A 22,861-nucleotide genomic window follows, 5' to 3' on the forward strand; every position below is an offset into this window, starting at 1 on the left:
AGCTTTGCTTACGTATTTGTTGGTTGTTTGTGTTTTTGAATAGTAATAGCCTCTCCCACCCCAAGGTTGTAGAAGAACTCTTCCATCTAGAACTTACATTTTTATTTTTTACATTTAGATCTCTAATTCATTCAGAATTTGTCCCGGTATATAACGTGAAATATAAATCCTATTTAATTTTTCCGAATGACTGTACAGTTTGTGCTAGTGTCTTTTGTTTTTAATCCATTTTTTTCTTTTCATTTGAAGAGCCACCTTCACTAGACATGAAGCAAATTTCTATTTGCTTTTGGGTCTATTTCTAGACTTTCTGTTCTGTTGCATTGGTCTATTTGTACACCAGCACCACATATTTGATTAAAGACACTGTATCACATGCTTTAATATCTCATAGGGCTAGCCTCCACCATCACAAACTGTGTCACTGTTGTCTTCGGAATATTTCTGGCTCTTCTTGCTCATTTTTCTGTATAAACTTTAGAATTAACATATCCAGGTCTAGGAAAAAATGCTGATATTTTTATAGGGGTTGTGTTGAATTTATAAATTCACGTCCTGAGAGTGGACATCTCTATCCTGTTCCGTCTTAAGGCCCAGTAACAAACACTGCATCTTCCTTCGTGGTTTATGTCCGCTTTCGTATCTTTCAGCGTGATGTCCGAGGTGTCCCCTCCATTACTCTGAGTAACAGTCCTTAACGCCTGCGTGACAGATTTGACGTCGAGACCCGGCACGTGTTTATCGGTGACCATTCGGGCCAAGTCACCATCCTCAAACTGGAGCCCGAGACCTGCACGCTGGTCACAGCATTCAGAGGACACACAGGTGGGACCGAGAGCACAATCTCCACGTGCTGCTTGCCTCTCACCAGTGCCCCCAGCTGCGTGGTCTGGTGTTCGGGTAACAGGCGGTGAAAGGCAGTGGGGTGCACCCTGGGCTGGCGTAGAGGTGCTCCTGAAGTACCTGACTGATTTCCGGACGGCCCAGTAAGAGCTGATGTCAAAAGTTTTCAACATCAGTCCAAACAGAAAAAGGAATCCGTCCATTTAGGAAATGATTTGGTTCTCATGCGGCCCCTGGAGAAAACCAGTGTTGGCACATGTCAGTGAGACCTTGTGTGAGACCACCTGGCCACTGTGCGTACCCCCGCCAGCCAAAGGGACGGCTGCCTCAGTCTCCTCCGCTTGGGTCGAGGAGATGTGGGCAAGACAGACCCCCAGTCCCAAGACAAATGAAATGAAAAAGGTGCTCATCACAGGTAGCCAGGTCGCATCACAGGGTAAAAGTTCCTCGTTAACCACCCTTCCTTTGGGGGCTCTTTCCAGCTCAAAACCCAAGGCCCCTGTGTGTTACTGGTCCGCTCAGAGTGGTTTAAACAGGGTGCAGTGAGAAAATGTCCATGTTTAGGCTTTGGAGGTCTTGAACAGGTGATGAGGATTGATTTCTTACTAGTATTTTTAATGTGTGATGTTAACCTTGCAAACTAAGTCGCCATCGTCTTTGTTGGTTTCTGAGTGGGTGTCTGCTGATGACACCCTGGCTGAGTACAGAACAAGGTTAGTATTGAGTTTAGACGTCATATAAGAGCAGGAGGAGGTGAACGGGGATATAAATGGGAGAGTACTTAGGTCACAAAGGATTCCCGAAAGGAAAGCGAGAAAGTTAAATCCAGGCGGAAAGATGTTGAAAAGATCATCCGCACCACCTCTGCTTTTGGGAGGAAGAATACGCAGAAACATTCTTCCGAGGCCAGGACTCGGTTCCTCCTGATTGGATTTCTCTCTTTTCCCCACGAACACCCTGGCCCCCTGGCCTGGTCGGACCCAGAACTCTTACTCCCCTGCCCTCAGGAGTCTCACAGTGTTTCACTGCAACTTCAGCCTCCTGAGCTTTCACTCCCTAAACCCTTATTCCAACTCCACTTGCTCTTCTCCTTGTTGAGAAGTGGGGTCCTTGATCCCTCGCTCCCCTGTGTCTCCTGCCACCTTTCCTTCCTTCCTTCCCAGGGGTTCGGGGCCCCCTTGTTCTTCCTTCTCAGTAAGTGTTGTCCAGGATCCGCTCACTGCCCATGCCCTCTCCTCGCGCCCTCGGCCCCTGGGGCAGCACCGAGCTGCAGGTGACACCGCGGGTGAGCCCGTCCTTACCAGGGCAAGTTCATCATTCTAAGCCCCAGACAGGGCCTGCCTCAGGCTCCCTCCACGTGATTCCTCTGTCTCATCACTCCGCTTAACGTGCTCCCCCCAAGGCAGCCTGCAGGTTGCCGAATCCCGCATGCAGACCATGTTCTACCTGGACCTCTCCACGAGTCTCCCATAGCGGCAACGGCCGTGACGTCCTGCCGGCCCCCGCGCTCCTTGGTCCCTGGGCTCTCTTGCCGTTCCCTCCGCACATCCAGCTGCCCTTTCTCCTCTCCTCTGTGGTCCCTGGGGGTCCCACCCTTTCATGTCTCTACCCTGTGTGCTGTCTCTGGTCGACCTGAGCCACTGCCCTCAGTCACAGAAAGAGAAGGCACAGCCATTGTCCTCAAATTCCTCACGGCCCAGTTCCAGAGGCAGAAGCTAAACAGCTGTGCCAGCGAGGGGCTGCAGGGGCGTCTCGCTTGGAGGGCAGCTGCTGGGCTGATGCAGGACCACCTCCCCCGGAGCTGCTGCGGCTGGAGTGAAGGTCTTTGGGGGAGGAGTGTGGGTGGAATTTAGGAAAAGGCAAGAAGAGCAGTGCAGGCAGAGGAAACCAGTGCGGCCCAAGGCTTGGGGATGCCCGAGAGGGTGGCGCTCTCGGGAACACCTAGGAGCACTTTCCCGTGGGACCTCAGAGTTGGAGGTGGGGGCAGCCAGAAAGGCCATGAGGGTCTTCTCCTGAAGTCAGTGAGAAGCCATCAGGGGTTGTCTTTAAGCACAGGTGCAACTCGATCCGAGTAAAAAGATTGTTCTGGCAGTGGGGAGCTAGTGTCCTTGGACACGTGTGGCCGTGGTCACGGGAGAGCAAGGAGTGGGTGGATGCAGGGTCAGAGTTGAGTCGGTGAGCCCCGCAGGCCCAGATCCAGGTTCAGCGGCGCAGGAGCAGAGCCTGACCTTTGGCGCTCACCCTTCGGGGGCCCATCAGAGTGTGTGCGTGCAGGTCGTGCCACTGCCTGCAGGGCGGGTGGGGGGAGTAGCTGCCGCCTCCTGCGGTGCGAGGTGAGCTGGGGTGGCCCACGGGTTTCCCGCCTTGTGAGGTAGTTCTAATATAAAATGTTACCTTGACACTGTATTTTCTCTTGCTCGTAATGTTTAAAGCATTGTGTTAGGATTTCATGACATATCTTTGAAGAAGACAGGAATGGCCCGGGAAGGGCACCAACTGACATGAAGGCCAGTGTAGCGGGTTCTGTGTTTAACTCGAGGTCAGTCCTGGGCAGTAGTACCTACCCATTGCCAACCGGGCGCAGCACAGCTCACTCACCGCTGGCGCAAGGACGTCTAAGAGATTCCGTGGTGACGGAAGCATTATGAAGCTCTTCTGAGGTAGTTGGCTCGTTCTGGACCCCGAGAGGTCACTTGTTTCCCTGACTCCTTCTGTCCTTGGGGTCGGCTGGCACAGACAGCATTACCTCTGCCCTCTCTTTTCCCAGACCAGGGAGACTTGAGCTGCGTGTTCTCCGGTCAGGGAGGAGCAACCTGAACCATCTGCGGTCAGGTGTCCTTGGTCGGGGAGATAAGGTCCCGCGATGCCCAGCGGCTGTCCATTCATTCACACTGTTTGCCGTGTTTAATCCTCTGGTCTCGGTTTCCCCGTCCCACCTGCCCGGGAGTTTTCCCAGCGGTTACTGTCCTGCCTCCGGGAAACACAAGCCTACTAACTGGAGTGCTGTTTCTGTGTTCAAATCTTTTTGCGTTTAGCTTATTAACATTTCCCCAAGTTAGTTTTCTCACTTCTCCCCCTGGCCCTGCTTTAGAATATGGTTGTACCATTCACTTGTAATAACGGCCAGGTTCACTTGTTCTGTTTGCACTGCATTGTGGGTCCACCACACACACACACACACACACACACTCATCGGTTTTCATTGTTTATTTGTTCATGAGAATGTGCAGCAAACTCGGAACCAAACAGACACTGTGCAGAGTCACTGCCCTTCCTCCCTGTCCCCGGCCTTTCCACCCACCTACTGCTAGTGAGTCTTCAATTTCTCATTCACCCTTGGTTTCTCGGATGAAAGGTAGCATAGTGTAGGTAATTCATTGGCGCTTTATCTTTCTCACTTCACAGTCCATGCTGGCAATCACTTCCTATCCATCTGAGAGACCCTCGTTCTTCTTCATACCTGCAGAGTACCCTGTGTGTGCATCGTGGTTTACTCGCCTGCTCTCTTGCGGGAGCGCTGAGGCTGTTCCCAGTGTCTGGCTATTTCAGACAGCGCTGGAATGAATAGCCTTGTGCCTGTGTGTTTTTCTGTCGTACTCGGCAGCAATGGGGGCAGTAGAGCCTTCATGAAACATTCCTAGACGTGAGATCGCAGGATGACAAGCTGAGTAAATACGCAGTTTTGTTAGCTGTGACCTGGCCAATGGGGCTGGCCTGCACCCTCCTGGGCAGTGGATGAGAAAGTGGTTTTACATGCTGGTGGCTCATGCAAAAAAGCAGCAGAGGTGGTGAGGAGTGCTTAGAGTTGAGATGCGTTCCTGAGGAAAATCCAGTTCAGAGTTCATTACGATGGATTGCTTTGGAGGCTAAATTCTGTGAACATTCTAGGCATCGATATTAATAGTCTAAAGTGGGGGGGGGAGAGGAAAAAAAAAATGTACTTGAAAAGTAACCAAATTAAAAAAAAAAAAAATAGTCTAAAGTAGTAACTTTTCACTCATATGACATTTATGAAGCTCTTGGTGACTCCCACCTTCCTCTTGGGCCAGCCTTAGTCTAATAGCCCAGAAAGTACTGTAACAGCTGAAGCTAGCGGCCCTAACAAGTACTCGTCCACATTTCTGGGCCGTGTCACAGTAGCGGTTGGTTTTTCGCTCACGTATCAATCCCGTGTGGGGGCTGTTCATCTACAGCCCCTCCCGTGGGACCCAGGCTCCCTTTGCAGCACAGCCTGCCCAGGCCCCGCGGTCTCGGTGTCCACGAGGAGGAGGTGGAAAAGGGACACCTTGACTGCCTGGGCCCAGAAGAGATGCAAATTGTTGGTGCTTCTACGCACTGTCTGAGCTCCCTCCTGGGTTCTGTTGCTGAGCACTGGCCATGTGCCCCCTCGACCAAGAGGGCCGGGGCGCGTGGTCCTGGCAGGACAGCAGCATCCGGGCAGTGCTCCGTGGAAGGGGCTGCGCATTCTGGTGGACAGTTAGGTGCCTCTGCCTCCGGGGTCTGACAAGAGAAGCCATTCGGGTACTGTGTGGAATCAACACGTGCTTCGCAGAACCAGAACGGAATTCACATCCTCAGCTAGTACACGGCCAAATGCTGAGGGGTGGTTTTTCGTTTTGTTTTGTTTTTTTAAATATGACCATGGAGTTTAATAGCAGGGAAAGCAGGAGAGGAGTTCTGCAGGAAGAGGAAATATTTAGCATTGAAAGGCTAGCTAAGTAAGCGTCACAGAGGAATTCTAAATAAGATTTATGGATTAAAAAAAAAAGATTTTTGTGTTTTCATTCATCTGCCTGTTCATTCATTTAGCAAACAATACGGGGGCCTGTCTGCTGGCTCTGTGCTGGGTGCTGTGGGGTATGCGTGTGCATGTGCGTGTGTGTGAGTGTGTGTGTGCGTGTGAGTGGGGTGGAGGGGCAGGAAGTGGGGAGGGAAGGAGACAATTGCATGGACAGAAACACATATTGGATACAGGCAGAATGTTGCGCAGGTATAGGAAGACACTATTAAGCATAATTCAGCACAGTGGAGGGTTTTTTTTTTCCTTTTGATCTTGGGAAAAAAAACCCTCTCGCACAATTATATAAGAGAAACTTTCCTAAAAGCTTTTAAAGTGAAGCACTGTGTTAGAACACATTTATACTCTAAAGAAGAAAAACATCAGATTCCAATAAAGAAGAAAAAAATTTATGTTCTTTTCAGAGTATACCGTTTTTTCTTTATTAAAAAAAGAACTTAAGACTTTAGTATTTTTCAGTAAATGTTTTTAAAGAAAAAGTACTTTTCACATTCTTAAGCGTTTGTAGGCGTCAGGTGCTGCCAGAGAAGACCATCCGCATATTTTGTAGCCACACCCGCGGCGTAAGGCTGCGCCGCCCACAGCGCCGCGCAGTGGGAGGCCCAGTCCAACTGCCACGCGGCCGCGGCCGGCGCCGTGGATGTGGGTGCGGCGGTGCCGTCAGCAGCGGTGGTCGTCATTCCAGCCTCAACCCCTGTTCCACTTGCGGAAGCTGACCCGTCGGGATGGAAACGATTTGCCCTGAATCTATAAAGTTAAATTTCCAAAGTGAGGAAATAAATTTCAAATTCTGATGTTTTAGTCTAATGGTAGCTAATGTTCAAGGTTACACAATCCAACTGAGCTTTTGAAAACCCTGTAAACTCCTCACCTATTATCATCTGGGTAGGAGCTAGACAGCAGTTAAAAAGATATGGCTAGTATTTCCACGCAGTGCCATGTTTTCCATTCTGCGGAGAATTATGTCTATTGTTTAAAGGTCAGTCAGTTGCCTTTTTCATTTCTCTTTGGTCTTCATAGTCATTGATCTTGTGGTACATTTACATTTGGGAAAAAGTGCTTCAGAGGGTGGCCCATTCTCAGAGCCCATTTTTCCTCTTCGGAGACTTACTGTTTGTTCTTCCAACAGAAACGTTTACTGTGTGCCAGAAACCGCGCTAGACCGGGGCTCGTTTGCATGCAAAGTTCACTGGTGAATGACACTGTCGCTCTGTGACTAACGTGCAGCTTGTCTGGTCTCCCAGGTGGGGTGACGGCTCTCTGCTGGGACCCCGTCCAGCGGGTGCTGTTCTCAGGCAGCTCCGATCACTCCGTGATCATGTGGGACATCGGCGGGAGAAAAGGAACTGCCATCGAGCTCCAAGGACACAAGTAAGGCCACTGGTGCTTTATAAAGGACTCTTGAGAAAAGGCTCCCAGCTGAAAGCTGGGACAAAGGCGTGTGGGCCAGTCTCCATGGCACGGGCTTAGCATGGGAAGGGACAAGGCAGGAAAGCAAAGAATGGCCACTGTGATTTATAGCTGTATGTAGGTTTGTGTATTTACACCCCATTCTATTCCACAGAGGGCTTGAGAGTCCCTGCAGAAACTGTGAGAACAAACAGGGACAGCAAATAAATACAAGGTAAAAATGGGAACCAGGGAGATTAATATAAGAGCACAAATTTGAGAGTGAAAGAGAAAGAGCTTAGCAGTGCGAGCCCTGAAGGGTTACCGAATTTCTGTAGTTGAGGTCAGATGTGGCTTCAGGATTCAGGCAGCTGAAGGAGAAGGGGAGAGAGAACGTTCTTCCCTGCTCAGCGCAGTTGGTCCTTCCGCACGTGCTCAGTGAGTACGCGCGTCGATTCCCATCAGGCTCTTCTTCCTCAGAACAGAGTTCAGGGGGCCGAGAGCAAACGCAGAGGAGGCTGGTCGTTTGATTGGAGCAGCTGTCCGACTTGGCCGTGCCCAGAGAGTGCCTTCGGAATTAGGATGGATTCCTGGGCCCCGTCTTTGGAGACTCGGGTCACGGTCCGGAACTGGGGCCGATGTCGGGTAGCCAGCCTCCCAGGCCGCTCTCTGCTGGAGAACTCAGACCACTCTGGGATTTGTCCTTCTCCATGCTGCCCACAGTCCCTGGGGGCAAAGTCAGGTCAACCGCAGAAAAGAATTCTAGATCTGCTGTAGAGCTGTGAACGGTTTCTGCCTGTGAGGTTTTTAAACAGTGGTGAGAGGGGCCCCAGGTCTCCGTCAGCAGCCGTCAGCAGTGCTCCCACGAATTGGCCGGGTTAAGCACCATTAGTTCTAATTGTAACTCTGCCTGGAAACGCTCGTTTTAAGAGTCTCCCAGGTAGTTAAAGCTACGATTTAGGATTATTGAACTAACTTCATTTCGGAGGGCCCGTGCACAGGTTATTATTTTAGTGTTAGAGTTTGGTTTTAGAGATGTGGCTATTAAGCCCTCCTTTCCCACATGACAGAACAGACTGGGTGTCTGGGGCCACGGCTGGCTTGTGGGGCCACTTGAACCTTGTCATCGGCTCCTCAGAGGTGTCACTTCCTGATATTTCTCTCCATGGGAAGGCGACATGCATCAGGATCGTGTAGAAGTTGACACCACCCATGTCAAGTGCAGAAAGAGAAGCAGAACACAGTCCTGTTTAATGCACTTGGTCATTGTCCAGCCTGCTGGGTAATTCCTGTCACCTGGGGCTCGCTCAGAGAAGCGGAACGCAGGTTTTGAATGTTGGACTTGTTCAGATTAGTGTGACAAGTAGTTTTGTTTTACACAGTGGTAGACAAAGGCTGCAGGGTAGTGTGCCCGACCCCAGGGGGGAGGCAGCACGGTGCTCCACGCCAGCAACACCGGGTGCCAAGTCTCTCGTGGAGAATGTTGTTTGGGACGAGGAAACCCTGTAAAGTCCAGGTACAGTCTCTCGGTCCCAGAGAAATGCCACCTAAACCAGTAGGTCTCCGGGGGCTAAGAAATGCAGCCTCGGTTATTGAGAAACTGGAACAGACCGGATTTGGAGTTGACTCCAAGAAGGTCACACCCTTAGGCCTTAGTGGGGCCAGAGCCCCAGTGAGCACTGGCTTTCCATGGGAGTAATGGCAGAAGGCTTTTGCCTGGTGCTCGATGGGACCCAGGCCTAGGACAAAGTGAACTCGGGCTCTCAGGTCTTCGCCCGAGAGGGTGGCCCTGGCATCATGGAGCCAGGAGAAGTAAACGTCTTCAGCGTTGGTTGGTGTCACCCTGTTGGAGTGGGTCGGACACCCTTGCGCCTCCTTCCCAGGCCCTCTTTGTGAACTCCGCCCTCCTGCTCCCAGCAGCTCCAGGGGCTTCCCCACCTCGACCTCAGGCACCAGAGGCAGACAAATGAGGATGAGTAACACATGGTCCCCACCTTGTCCAGAGATGCTTTCTGTCACGTTTCTGCTGTAGCGGCCAAAGAGCTTCCGCCTGGGCCCCAGGCAGCCCTGCTGCTGCCCTGCGGTGACTTGTTTTCCCACCTTCCCTGGCGAGACTAATGGTGGTCAGGGCTCCGAATCCGGGGCCAGATCAGCGAGCTGGGGTGGGGCGGGGGGGGGGGAGCAGGCAGGACCAGAGCTCCCTGCCCCCCAGGGACAGCTCCCCGTGGCTTCTGTCCCAGCTCTGCCGCTTCACGCTCTCCTTCAGTGACAGCGGCACAGCATCCTGGTGACTGGTTTGATTTTGTGGATAAGAATCCTGTCAAAGCAGAGAGAGATTTACCACCAGAGTGACTGATGATAGCAAAACGGTGTCCAAGTCCAAGGGGAGAAAAAGCTAAGGAAGTTTGGCTTTAGTCCAGTTTCATCTGCATTGGAAGCAGTTTGGTAGTTTTGTTCCTGCAGCAAATGGAACATGCTTATCGCTAGCTCTGTGAAGGGAGAGGTGGAGAAAAGGTTCCGGTTTCGAAGACCACTTAAGTTTTTCCAGTATCGGTTACCAGTTGGATGGATGGTATCGAAGTGTAAACCAGGACACTGCTTGCCCCCTGCCCACCTTGTCAAACCCAGTAATCACACGTGGGCTTTTAGATCCTTTTTTAGTCTCAGATAATATCTAAACATTGCATGACTGACTTGAGGACTATAATTTTTCTTATACGTGTTTTCCTTGGCTGCTAAGACTCTTTGGCAATTTAACGGAATGGTCCCTCCTTGGGAACGGCAGGTTGGCTGAGGCCCGGTCACGGCCATGACCCTTGGCACACTTAGCCTGTGTGTTTGCTGGCTGTTCTCACGTCCTGGATCTGGGTCCCTCTCTTCCTGTTCCCACCGTGTGTATGACTTTTGTCCTGAGCCTCCTCAAAGCCTTTTGGGAAACAAGTAGGCTCCTGTGTCAGGTGAATTGTATGTGATGTTCTAAAAGGAAGTAAAATTCCTTTTTTTCACTTTCATTTTATTGAAGCTGCCCATTCCCCCCTTTGCCCACGACCACCACCTAGTGGAGTTCTCACGCACAGCTTCCTCCGGGTTTGGGGGGGACGGGCGAGGGCCTGTGGGGGCAGAAGTTCTCTGGGCGAAGCCGAGGTGCGGGAAGGCTCCTCGCTGCAGCACTGGAGAGCTAGTGGGATGGAGGGGAAGAAAGGTCCTTCCTAGCTTTAACTACTTAGCTAAAGACATGATGAATAAAAGCACTAGGAACTCGAGTTCTCATAGAGGGCGGAATCTTACCAAAAAGAGGGGGCGGAGAGTGGTCACCGGCCCAGGAGGCCCTGCCAGCGGCCGCGGAGGCGTCAGCGCCGGTGCAGCGGCTCCGCTCCCCGACCCCCGACTCTCGCCCTCGGCAGGAAGGGTGACGCCGGAAAGAAAACCCTCAGAGGCTGTCACAACCCACGAACGACATAATGCATGTCAACTAGTCACAAGAGTAAGGGCTAATGAGTGGCAGTTAAAGCGATTCTTGTTACTAAAAATTAGAATTCCTCAAAAAGTAAGCTTTTGCTTTTTTCATCATTTTCGTTACATTTGTTGGGGTGACACTGGTTAGAGGATCGCACAGGCTTCACGTGTGCATTTCTGTGATGTGAGATCTGTGCGTCGCGCTGTGTGCCCACCACCCAAAGTGAATCCATCCTCTGTCGCCACACGCTGGGCCCCCCCCCCCACCCCCTCCTCTGGGAGCCTCCGCACCGCGGTCTGTGCCCACACAGATGAGGGAAATCACGTGGTTCTTAGCCTTTTCTGACTGTTTCACTCAGCATAATAGTCTTAAGGGCCATCCACACGGACGAAATGGCGGTATTTCGTCCTTTCTTAAGGCCGAGTGGTGTTCCATTGCGCACTTTTGGAGGTGGTCACGGTTCCTCTCTGATGGTAGCGTTTCCATGGAAACGCTGCTCCCTCTGTATTTTTTTTTTTTCTTTTGGACCTGGCGTAGTCTCAGCCACCCACTTTAATTACAGTAATTAAGCCAAGAACTAACCTGTTTTTCACAGGGAAAACCGGGAGGAGGGAGGGTGCGGAGAACTGAGCACTGTCCGTCGTCGTGGACGGGCATCCGGGCTCACTGGCAGAGCGCACGAACACACGCGAGTTTCTGCCGGGGACGTCCACCACTTCTTCATCCCCGGTCACGGGCACAACTCACTTGTGCCTCTCTGTAGAATATAAAAATGAGAAGCAAATGTACACGAACTTAGTATGCTTGGTAGTCAAGGTTTGAGTATTCTAAGTTACATGGAAATTATCTAGGCAGGCGCCCAATGGTTATCTATCGGTTTCCTCAGTTTATTAGTCAGTGTTAAGTTACTTGAAGATCTTGGGAATTACCTCTGAGTTGATAGGCTATAAAACATAATTACTATTTATATAAAATTTTGTCAGAAACATTATGCAATTTAATTGAACTCAAATTTATATTTCTAGGACCTCAAACATACAGGCATAGCATTCACTTGTTTGGCTTGTCATCTTACAAAAATTCAGGAGAAATTAACTGACCAACCAGAGAAAGACACAGCTGTCGTTCACAACACATCCGTACCAGTCTCCTCTGCCGGAGAATTGCCTTAGTTTTGTGGATGTGGAGTTTTAAAATGTTACTAAGTAAGCATTTTTTATAAAATAATTTTTATTTTTAAGTCTGGTAAATTTCAAGTTCCCTATTTTCAGTGAAGGTTAGGACTATTCCATTTATAAAAGCACTTGTTCATCTTTATAAGCCAAACAGAACAAGTTTATCATTTCCAGTGAGCTGTACTCTGGTCCAGCGATGCCCTCAGGAGAGAGGAAAGCGTCCCCGTGCCACAGAGGCACAGGCCGTTCAGAATCTCAACAGACTCATGGAGCTGGACAGCTTCAGTTCTGCAGCTTCCGCCGAGCGTCAGACGCAAGCGCGACACTCCCCCAGTCCAAGTTCAAAGAGCTGCTCTCCTCCCCGGGGGGCACAGGTTTCTTCACTGGTGTGAGCTCAAAAGAGAAAAATACACAAAAATGACCAAGTGATTGGACTCCCTTTTCTCTCCCACTGAACGGAAAATATGTCTCCATGGACTCTTTTGTTAGTGATCACCCACTTGTCAGACGATAAAACTGAATTCCCCATCGTGGCAGCTGCCAGGAGGGAATAACTGGTCAGCCATGCACGGACTAGAAAGAAAAATAAACACAGATCAGTAGAGGGAAACAGAGAGCCGGCGAGGCTCAAGTCCACTGCTGCTTTGGAGTCACTCCGAGGGCCAAAAACCGGCAGGCCTGGGGTCAGCCCCCCATTCCGGGGTCGCACCATGGGCAACAATGGTTCTCGGTCAGGTTAACCCAGCAGGCTTCTCCAAAACTCTTGAAAGATGCCTTTCATACAAGAGAATGTCCTGACCTGGCTGGATAGCTCCGCTGGTTGGAGCATCCTCCCACACAAAAAAGGTTGTATGTTGGATCCCCGGTCAGGGAAAAATAGAGAAAACCACGACTCTGGAACAAGTATAACACGAACACACGTGACAGAACTGTTGATTTAGTCAGGGAAGGAACCAGTAAGAGGTTATAGCCAATTTGGCCATCAGCTTGTCTCCTTAAATGTTGGCGGTGCACAGAGATTGCCTCCACCTGGGGCCTCAGCATCTGAAATAAGCATTTTGACTTTGAAACCTCAAGTGCCCTGCACGCAGTTGGCACGTTGAGGGTTCCAGCGACGTTCTAGGATTCGCTCCTGGGGCGCAGTGGTGAGCGCGGCGATTCACTGGCTGCTGGACCTCTTCCCTCGAGGCCTTCGCTTGCTCTCCTGAGCTGAGGCTAACGCCTGTTCTCTCTCCCAGCGACAAGATCCAGGCCCTCTCCTACGCCCAGCACACGCGGCAGCTCATCTCCTGCGGCAGCGACGGTGGCATCGTCGTCTGGAACATGGACGTGGAGAGGCAGGAGGTAGGTGCAGGGCCGCTGGGCGGGGCTCAGCCGTTCTGGCCACGCCCAAAACCGGCCCGGCCTCCCCTCCAGCTCGTTCCTTCTGTCTCCCGTAATTAACCTGTGAGCCGAGACATGCCGGAGAATAACAAATTCTGGGAGAAAAGGAGTTTCTGATTTTTTTTTGCCCCTCACACATTGGCAATTAACGTTTATGTAATGGAGATTTCGTAAGAATCCAGACTGACATTAAGCCGTTGAGACTCTAAACCTGCTGCAACATTCACAACAAAACCTCAGGTGAGAAAAAGGAACCGTCTATTTTCAGGTGATCAGCCCTCTGCTGTAAGTTCCCTCCAAAAAGAGAAGGCTCGCATTATTGACAGAAACAGTGGCTCTTTGCGTGAGCTGTGGTACCTCATGAAGCCAGAGGTCCTCAGCTTGGTATTAATAGAAATACTAGAAATAATTAGTTAATGTTTCTTTATGAGTCACGCCCTACATGGGTCTCCAGATATAAATATACATTCGGTGTCATTTTTGAGCACATATTACTTAGTGTTACTATGACATTCTTTTTCTGTGAGTTTCCTTTTCGCCTTGGAGCTGTTTAACAACTGATGTGCTTACCGAATGGCCCTTTGACAAGTGCATTGAAGGGAACTGCATTCTCACTTCCCTGGAATTACACTGGGTATATTTTTCTAATTTCAGAAAAGCGACACTTTAAAAAGACCAAAGCGATGGCCCAGTTTCTTTCCCTCTCCTCACCCGATCTCATTTCAAGGGAGTACCATCCACAATGTAATGTCTTTCAAATGCCAGGAATGAAATGCTTAAGAAGATTAAAACTTGATTTGCTCAAAGCATAAATTCACGAGAGTTCTATTAGTAACTAATTAAAATGATCGTTACTGTTAGGAAGTAAGGAATTGGAGAATATTACTTTTGAAAGTACTCATCAGCACGAAGGCAGGGAAATCCATATGCTGTGTGCTAGCCGGCTGTCCATGGGCCCTGTGATTCTGCGTGAACGCCTGCTGTGGGTGAGGGACAGTCCCACCCCGCCTGTCCTGGCTTCTTCCCTGGCCTGCCCATCCTGACGGGGGCAGGAGGGCAGCAGTGGGCCCTTCCCCTCGGTGCACCGTGCGGGACAGGGTTCTTTCCGCTGGTCTAATTTCACATAGGCATGAAACAGGCGCACAAGAGAAAACTACCCTGTGTAACGCACACGTGCGTGTGGGAACTCCACTTGCGTGACAGGGTCAAAGACGGAAAACGAAGAAATGACACTCTAAGGGTCACCGTGGGGCTTCAGAGGGACGGAAGGCCACTGGGGGGCAGTGAGAAGAGCAGGTGTTGAGTAATCAGGAGTTTGCCCTCTCCTGCAGATGGGTCACAAAGTGAGTTTTCGGTGACAACTCTTATGTGCAAGGTCCCTCGCTGAAATTCTTTGAGAGGTGACATTTTACTGGGAGCCTGCAGGGTCCCGGTTGCCTTTGGCTCAGAATAACCCCAGTGCTCCATGGAGGTACACCCTGGGGCGAGGGGCGACTCGTCAGGAGCAACACCCCGCCTCCGTCCTGGATGGACAGAGGCCCAAAGGGGGAAAGGAAACCCGGTGGTTGGTGGGCGGTCCTTTGGACCGTCTTGACGAGACTGTGCTCCGTGAGCACGGGCACTGGCTGACGGGTTTTAAATCCAGTGGATTCAGAGCCCAAACGGGCAGAGCAGACGTGAAAACTCACAACACAGGTGTGCCTTTTAGGGGTAAACTGCTCTTTAGCTAAAAACTTTTGTATGGTTGTATTAAATTTGTTTGTAAAGCAACTAGAACATGAAGCAAATGAAAGCTTACTTCTTTCCATCAGTCTTAACATAAACAGACCAAGAATTGGAGCTCTAACGCTGTCACCTTTTTACTTCTCTTCCTGAAATCATGTTTGGCTTCAGGGCTATTTCTGAAGGTAGGAGAAAGAGGCTACGTCCCTGAACCTGTTCCCAAACAGGTGTTCCTCAGAAAAGGCTCGCAGCCACAGGACAAGGCCTTCGGGGGCCAGTAGAGCCTGCTGCTGTTCGTCGTGGTCTCAGAGAGGACGCGACACGGGCCTGTGTTCACCGCGGTTCACCCGCTTGTTTGCTCTCAGGCCCCTTCAACAGTCAGAGTCAGATTGGGGTTCCCTGGAGCTCACTTTCGGGAAGAAGCCCTGGGGTTGGGGTTATTTTTCAGGGTTCCTGGGTTTGGCGACCTGTGGAAAGAGGTCAGCGCCTCGGCCAGCTGACAGAGACGAACATAGAACTCTAGAAGCAAATGCAGAGCGACTAGTCGTCTCGAGCCATTTGCTACAGAATAGCTTTAAGCCTAAAGCAGCTTCTAAACCTGTTTGATGGATGTAATTTGAAATACTCGCGATGGGGCTGGGAAACAGTGAACAAAGTCAGAAGATTCAGACACTGCTAGCCCTGCCTCGAATGGCCAGTGGACAGGTGGCGTCCCTGAGCACCCACTGCGGCCAGCCCCTGTCCCTCCAGCATGGGTGGCTGTGTGTGTGTGTATGATGTGCAGTTAGATGCAATCAGACACAGTCAGAGCAAGGATAATTGCATATGATCAGAGAATGGGAGATGCAGTCCCAAGTCCTCGGTGTGGCTGTGAAGACTGCCGGTAACGCCCCGGCTCTCCCCGAACTGCCCTGCACCCTGGCCTGGGTCTTGGTGCCCTCGGCACTCTGCGGTGCTCTTCGGGCCTTTGCACTTACACATATTCAAATGATTATTATTAATGACATGTTCGTGTTTAACTTTCCATGATGACTCCACACCAGATTCATGTCACTACCTCCCCAGGGCCTGGCACACAATAGGCATCAGTGAGTACATTGTAAATGACCGAGAAATCGTGCTTCTGTTTCTTATAAACATCTCCTGACTCTGTCAGTTGTGTGTCACTGGGGCCGTTGTCACCGCGTCTCACTGTGACCTGCTGTGTGCTCTCTTTGACAAGACCCCGGAATGGTTGGACAGCGATTCCTGCCAAAAGTGCGACCAGCCTTTCTTCTGGAACTTCAAGCAAATGTGGGACAGCAGGAAAATCGGCCTGAGACAGGTGGGCGACGGGGCGCTTCATCGCCTGGTGCTAGTGTGCAAATAACTCTACCGCGTGGTCTCGGAGGGAGGAAGGGTACACGGTTACCATGGAGTCGCTTTGGGACTGCACACTGATCTACCCCCTCCTCCTGCTAAAGCTCATTCCTGCCAGATCCAGTTTCTGTGGTGACTGGTCCCCAGTCACTAGTTGGGGGTTGACTTTAGAATTCCAGTGGCATCTATTGAGATGCACCTTCAAGTTGGAGGGGTTGTTAGTCAAGTTAGCCACGATGGGCCAAGTTAGCTTGGCTTGTCTCGGTGCCAAAACACGCGGTCGTGGGAGTGGGCCTGTCTCTTCTTTGTAGTTTTCCTTGCCCTCCTGCTGCCTCAGTCCTGGTTACTTAGACCTCCTTACAACACAGCATCTCCGGCCTGGTGCCACCGTTGGCTCTGCTCCTCCCTGAGAAAGCCACATGCTCACCTTGTTGCTCGCCCAGGCAGAGCGTAGCCGGAGTGTCGGCCACAGGGTGACGCAGGGTCCATTCGAGTTCTCCTGCCTCAGGCAGCCTGACATCTGGAGGTGGCACTTCCTCGTCGCCCCCAGCTTTTCGGTGACCTGACTGCTGGAGGGGTCCTCTAGAGTTCCTGTGATGATGACCAGAGAGGACCGGGAACGGGGGAGTGGGTGGCGGGGAGGTGGCGGCCCGGCATGTTTCCCCGCAGTGCTCATTCCGAATAAACAGAGAGCAGGAGAGCATGCCTGGTGCGCTCCCTTCGCCGTCTGCGGCTCTCCAGTTTAGCACGCTCACCCGGAAGCTGGTGATCACGCCCGAGCCTACCTGGGAACTCGGGGCTCAGCCACCGTCTCACACACACGTGTTCTCTGTCCCCCCAGCACCACTGCCGCAAGTGCGGGAAGGCCGTCTGCGGCAAGTGCAGCTCCAAACGCTCCTCCATCCCCCTGATGGGCTTCGAGTTTGAAGTGAGGGTCTGTGACAGCTGCCACGAGGCCATCACCGATGAAGAGTAAGTGCCAGCAGCCTGCAGAGTTGTCGAGCTGCAGGGGCCAGTGTGGCCCGCGAGCCACGCCCGGCACCGCAGTCAAAACCGCGAGTGCCCTGTTCCTGCTGGTTTAGAATATAGATCCTGGCAAGTGGGCAGGGCCCTCCTTTCCGCCGAGAGAGGGTGTTCTCTTCGGAGACAGGAGAGAGCACCTGCAAACAGCAAGCACCTCCCAGCCCCAGGGGCGTGTGCATTGCAAAGGGATGTTTTCCAGGCAGAGCCTTCTGTATCCTCACTTTCTCAAGAAGCCCCAGCTGGTGTCTTGTACAGCAGCTGGATCAGTCCCCAGGCTCCAGGGTTCTCGTTCTCCCAGAAGAGCTAAGCCGCTGCATCTAAGAGCAAACATGACCAGTTGCCCATCTACTCGGCCTTGCTGGTCAGTCTTGCCCAGAAGCCCCAGACTGTGGGTTACTGCATCTCAGCGTGCTCAGCAGGAGGGACGGATCTAAGCTGTCTCTTCACTGCCAGCTCGTTGGAGACTGCCCCGCGTGTGAACAGGGTGCTCTGAGCGAGCTTCCTTTTTCAGTGGGTTACAGCAGCATTTCCCAGAGAAGCGGCTGCCCAGGTCCACCCCCACATTCCTCCGGCACCTCGAGTGTAGTAAGATCATTGAAGTACTGGATGGGTGTCTTAAAAACTGTGTGTAAATAGAAACATTTAAAATGCACCAGAATTTTTAAAAACTTTTCAAGTAAAAGAAATGCACCAGAGCAAATCAGCATTTAAAGGGAATTCTTGCAAATTAATAAAACAAAGCATTCTTTTACAATAGCCCTAACTTACATGCTTTTTGTTATCATTTAACAATATCACATATAAATTAAGATGCCCTTCCCCCAAGGATTTTTGTTCACTATTATTTCCCACTCATCATACATGGGGAAATTAATACGAGTTCTTCTCATTAAGTTAGAGAGCTGCATGCGATCTCAATTCTTCCTTTTACACATAAAGACACAGACCCAGAGGGTGTAACTCAGTCTTCAAAATATTTTAAAGTGACCGGTTCTAGTACACTAAAGATCTGCTCACAGAGGTAGCTATCTATAAAAAAAGAAGCCGCCACATTCAGACAGCCCACTGCGGGGAGGGGGGGAGGGCACCCCCGGGGGGGGCACCCCTGACCCGACATTAGAGAAAAGCTGTCCCCTTCAAGGGTTCCGGCCCCCCTCCCACCTCACTGGTCCTCCCGCCTCTTCTCTGCAGAAGCACTGTGTCGCCTTCAGAGCACCTGGGCCGTGGCAGGACCTCTTACTAAAAAACCGCACAGGTCACAAAGCAGAGCACGGCGTTCCGGTGGCTGTTTTACCAAGGAGTCCTTCCCAGATCGAACTTAGTCGAAACACTCTGGTGGCGGTGGGTTTTTTTAATTTGTCAAAAACACAGAGATGTCCAAAGACCCTCCTCCTAAAGCAACAAATAATCTCTAAGGGACTTCTGAAGATGTCATGATCTCTTCCTCATTTCGGAGAATGTAAGAGTCTTTTACTTTAACCAAGGTCACCAGGGAATCAATCGGTCGGTCCGAGCAGCCCTTCTAACAGTGACGCGGTTCCAGCCACTGGGCTGAAAATCAGAGTTTGCTGTCACCCCGGGTGGCCTTTGCTCCTGCGTCACGACCTTTCACTCTCGGACCCTTTCTGTGCCCTCCCAGGCGAGCGCCCACGGCCACCTTCCACGACAGTAAACACGGCATCGTGCACGTGCATTTCGATGCCACCAGAGGCTGGTTGCTGACTGCAGGGACCGACAAGGTCATTAAGGTAGGGACGCTGTCTTATTTCAGGGGCTCTCCACCCTTGGCCTTGCACCAGTGGACGTACAGGAGCACCAAGGCCATGGAAAACGTGCTTGGAAGGTTGCCCTTAGCAGGAAGCGTGTTTGAGAACCTGTTTCATACAAGACGCATGCCCAGCACTGGCTGTGCACACCAAAATAAGACGTGGCTCTTGCCTGCAAGGAGCAGCTAGTTTCTTGGGACATACTCTTATTTATTGATGAGAGACAGAGAACACATCAGTTGGTTGTTCCACTAATTTATGCATTCATTGGTTACTTCTTGTATGTGCCTTGGCCAGGGATTGAACCCACAACCTTGGCACAGAGGGATGCCACTCTAACCTATAGAGCCGCCTCTGGCCAGGGCTTATTGGAACACTCTCTTAAAATGACAGGTAATAATAACAGGTCACATGCAGTGGCCGGCAGCATGATACAGACAAGAGCCTCTCTAAGAGCTCCATCGAGGGAGACGGTGCTGTTGGAGGTGTCTTCCCGAAGGAGGGGGGATTTGAGATGAGCCCTGAGTGAATGGCAGGACTTGAATAAGTCAGCAAGCAATAGACAAGGTCTCTTCCCGGTGGGTCAGTTAACCCACGAGCATCCCCCCTGGGCCTGCCTCGCTGAGGCCAGTGGTCCAGTGCCGGAGCAGAGGTCCAGGGCAGGAAGGGCCACCCCGTGTCATTTCCTGAAGAACACAGAGGCCCGCACAGGCCTGCCCAACGCACTGAGCTCTGCTTCCCGGGCCCCTTCTGGCCGATTCTTCGAGGCAGCAGCAGGACGCAGTGGTGACATCAACGCCTGCAGAAGCCCCCAGGCTTCTGCGACTTTGAGCGAGTTTATGGCGAGCTCCAGGAGCCTCTGTTCCTTTCTTTCCGAAACAGAGGCACCTCGTACGGCTGCTTGGAAGGTCACATGAGAAAAGACATGGGAAGGACCCAGCACATCCCTGGCACCCACTCGGTGCCTGATGCGTCCTAGTCCCTTCCACCCTCAGTGACTAACCTGCCTTTGTTCTCCACTAGTTAGTTCTGTTACAAAGTCCAGCCACTGTGGTCATGTTGTTGAGGTTGTGTTACACCTTTTAAAGGAAGCGTCTGTTTTAAAGATCTTAGAGTCACGTTAGCATAGAATTTCGTTGTTCATTAAAAAACTGACTTTAATTAAAAGGACTGGTTATCCCCAGCACTATTTAATTTTAGCTCACTGTGTATATTCTTCTTCACTCCGCAGTTGTGGGACATGACCCCGGTAGTAGCTTGATGACACCCCGGGCGTCGGAAAGGCGGTGTTTGCTCAGGAAGTGGTGGCTGGGACCCAAGTCAGGACTGGAACCGCGACGCAAGAGGACAGAGACTGAGGAAGTTGGCTGAGTTTGAACGCTGCTCGCACACCGGCGGTGAGCTACTGAGTGTGCACCTGCAGGGGACTCCTTCGGCTTATTCACACAGTTTAAAAGAAGATATTTTTTTAACAAATGGTTTATACGGTCTGGCTGTGCTGCTTCGTTTTGAGTATATAGAAAACTCTCTGTGGGGCGTGTCATTGTTACAGTTTTCAGCCCTTCACTGTCGTCGTTGCTTTGTGTATCGGAGAATCGAGGGACGTGTCTGTTGAGGGTGCTTTTGTGTCATTGTAAAACGGCGTCCGTGGTGTCCACAGGGCACGGGTCCTGTGGGCAGCAGCTGTTCCCCTGCGTCTGTGTGTTTCCAGGTCATTCGCAGTGTTTCTGCCTCCGTGGGAACCCTCCTCTACCAAGAGGCCGGGAAACCATCCTCGTAGGTTCCCCGCCCAACTCCTTCAACCACCTGGAGCATTGGTCTCTAACATCTCACTCACTTACCGAGTAGAAAGGCCTGGGGTTTCCGCCTCCGTTTTCTGTCTTTCCCACATGAAGAGAGGCTGTGAGAAAGCTGTTCCTGACCGTTGTCGTCACAGAAACAGAGTACCCTAACTCACAGCTCCCAGGGTCGCCTCTAACTCAGCCGCAGCCTCCGAGCCGGTCACGTTTTGGTTTTATTGACACAACTCTCCCTCACTCATGACAAAAGCAAACAAAACGCCATGTCCTTAAAAAAAAAAGTTTTTTTAATTAACTTTTCATTTTAAAAAGTTAATTTTTAAAATTAAATTTTTAAAATTGTTGGTTTTTAACTTTAAAAAAACTTTTTTTATTGCTTTTAGAGGGAGAGAGAGACATTGACTTGTTGTTCTACTAATTTATACATTCATTGGTTGATTCTTGTATGTGCTCCGACCAGGGATCAAACTGGCAACCTGGGTGCATCAGGACGACACTCTAACCAACTGAGCTACCCAGCCAGGGGGAAAAAAAGTGTTTTTAGGGGTGTTCTTCTGTGTGACCTCACCTCTGAACTTGAACGTGTTTATCACTGCGCGGGTGTGTCCTGCGCTTCCCCCCGTCTGAGTTTTCTTTCCCTTTGAAAACTGGAGCACTTGGCTCACTTTCGTACGAAACTCTGTGACCTGAGACGTACCACGTACGGACTCCCGCAGCCCGTGACGTGTTCTCGTGGGGAATGTAGGAAAAGGACTGTAGCAAGTCGGCCGGAGAACTCCCGTTTTGGGGGAATCCAGTCAAATTCAATTCGGTGAAATGGTCTTGCGTGTAGCGACTCAACTCGGGATATTGCAGTGCATGCTTTAAAATCTCCTTTGCACCTGTAAGAACAGAACCTGAGTGGGCGCAATGCGCTGTGTGCCTGCCCCTCCGGGCTCTGTCCACGCGCCACCTCAGCCAGCCCTCACCTGCGGGGCCTCGTGGGGCCCACTGCGTCTCCGGGGGACCTTGCCCGGACCAGCCACCTGCCCCCCCTCAGGCCTACCTCCGCAGTGTCTCCTCCACTTCCACTCCACAGTTTTCTGGTGGTAGTACTTTAAATGCTCCTTATTTCTTTTCTCTTTTTCTGGAAAGCAAGTGTTCCCCTTGTGACCATTAATTCCTTTTCTTTCCAACCACGAGACACACTACACGCCCAGCCCAGGGGGCGAAGCTTCCTGGAGATGACTCAGGGCTGCTGCGTGGACTGGTGGACCCGTGGGTGGGCCGGACCCGTGGGCGGGCCTCAGTCCCCTACCTCGGGGTTGTCGCCCAGACATCAGGCCAGACCAGCCCGCAAGACCACTCTCAGAGGTGGTGTGCGCACACGCACACACACGCGGTTTCCGGTGTGTCATCCCCGGCCCCGTCCACAGTACCCTTGCTTGCCTTCATGCTGTTCAAGTTCATCTGAAACTTCTCTGCATGACTGCTCTGAGAGAGAGCTTTAAAAAGGGAAATCGATTTAAAATATTCAGGTATCTGTTTTGTAATTTATTGCTAGAACCTGCAGCCATTATTAAGTTGTACATAACAGAGAACTGCATTGGAAATGATAACAGAAATGGGTTCTGCCCTCCCTCTCCGAACTCCGGCAGGGGCCTCTCTCCCAGAGAGGAAGACCCAGGGCTGGAGAGGCGGTGGGCCAGGCACCCACAAGCCTGGCGTGGGTCCGACTTAGGTCCAGGGGAGCCCGCACCCGATTGGGAAGCTGACTGTCCCTGCTGGACCCCTAGGCACCCCTCGGTGGCTGTCTGTGGCCCTGCACTTGACTGACGTCATCTCCCTGCCAACACGGCCATACCCCAGCCCACACAGCCACTCGGAGATTAAGCCACTTGACACTTAACTGGTGATGAGAGTCGGAGTCACAAACCGCAGACGTGTCGAGGTGCCCGCTGCTGGGCTCTGGGCTTCCTCCTCGTGTGAGTGGGCGCTTGGATTCGGCGAGAAGCACTTAATTAGCAAACCAGTCGTGTGTGTTGGCGATACTGTGAATTCCTGAGTTTTACGTTGACTCTCCACCATGTTTGTGACTCAGAGACACGTGTGCTGTGTTGGGTGCCTTCCAGGTGTTGTCTTCCACGCACGTTGTGGAAACAAGGCTT

At 51.4% G+C, this 22,861-nt stretch overlaps 1 protein-coding gene across 1 annotated transcript in view; it reads left to right on the forward strand.

The window, feature by feature from the left end:
* WDFY2 (WD repeat and FYVE domain containing 2) overlaps nucleotides 1–20,747 on the forward strand; it is a 117,312-nt gene extending 96,565 nt beyond the window's left edge. Inside the window, exons 6-12 of the mRNA XM_037132442.2 lie at nucleotides 713–825; nucleotides 6,886–7,012; nucleotides 12,901–13,006; nucleotides 15,990–16,091; nucleotides 16,968–17,098; nucleotides 18,789–18,897; nucleotides 20,147–20,747. Coding sequence (XP_036988337.1) covers nucleotides 713–825; nucleotides 6,886–7,012; nucleotides 12,901–13,006; nucleotides 15,990–16,091; nucleotides 16,968–17,098; nucleotides 18,789–18,897; nucleotides 20,147–20,176 — 718 coding nt within the window. The 3' untranslated portion in view covers nucleotides 20,177–20,747. The remainder of the gene's footprint in view (nucleotides 1–712; nucleotides 826–6,885; nucleotides 7,013–12,900; nucleotides 13,007–15,989; nucleotides 16,092–16,967; nucleotides 17,099–18,788; nucleotides 18,898–20,146) is intronic.
* Nucleotides 20,748–22,861: the final 2,114 nt, after the last annotated feature.

This window comes from Artibeus jamaicensis, unplaced genomic scaffold, assembly GCF_021234435.1.
Source record: "Artibeus jamaicensis isolate MK-2021 breed Jamaican fruit bat unplaced genomic scaffold, CSHL_Jam_final contig_415, whole genome shotgun sequence".
NCBI classification, from domain to species: domain Eukaryota; kingdom Metazoa; phylum Chordata; class Mammalia; order Chiroptera; family Phyllostomidae; genus Artibeus; species Artibeus jamaicensis.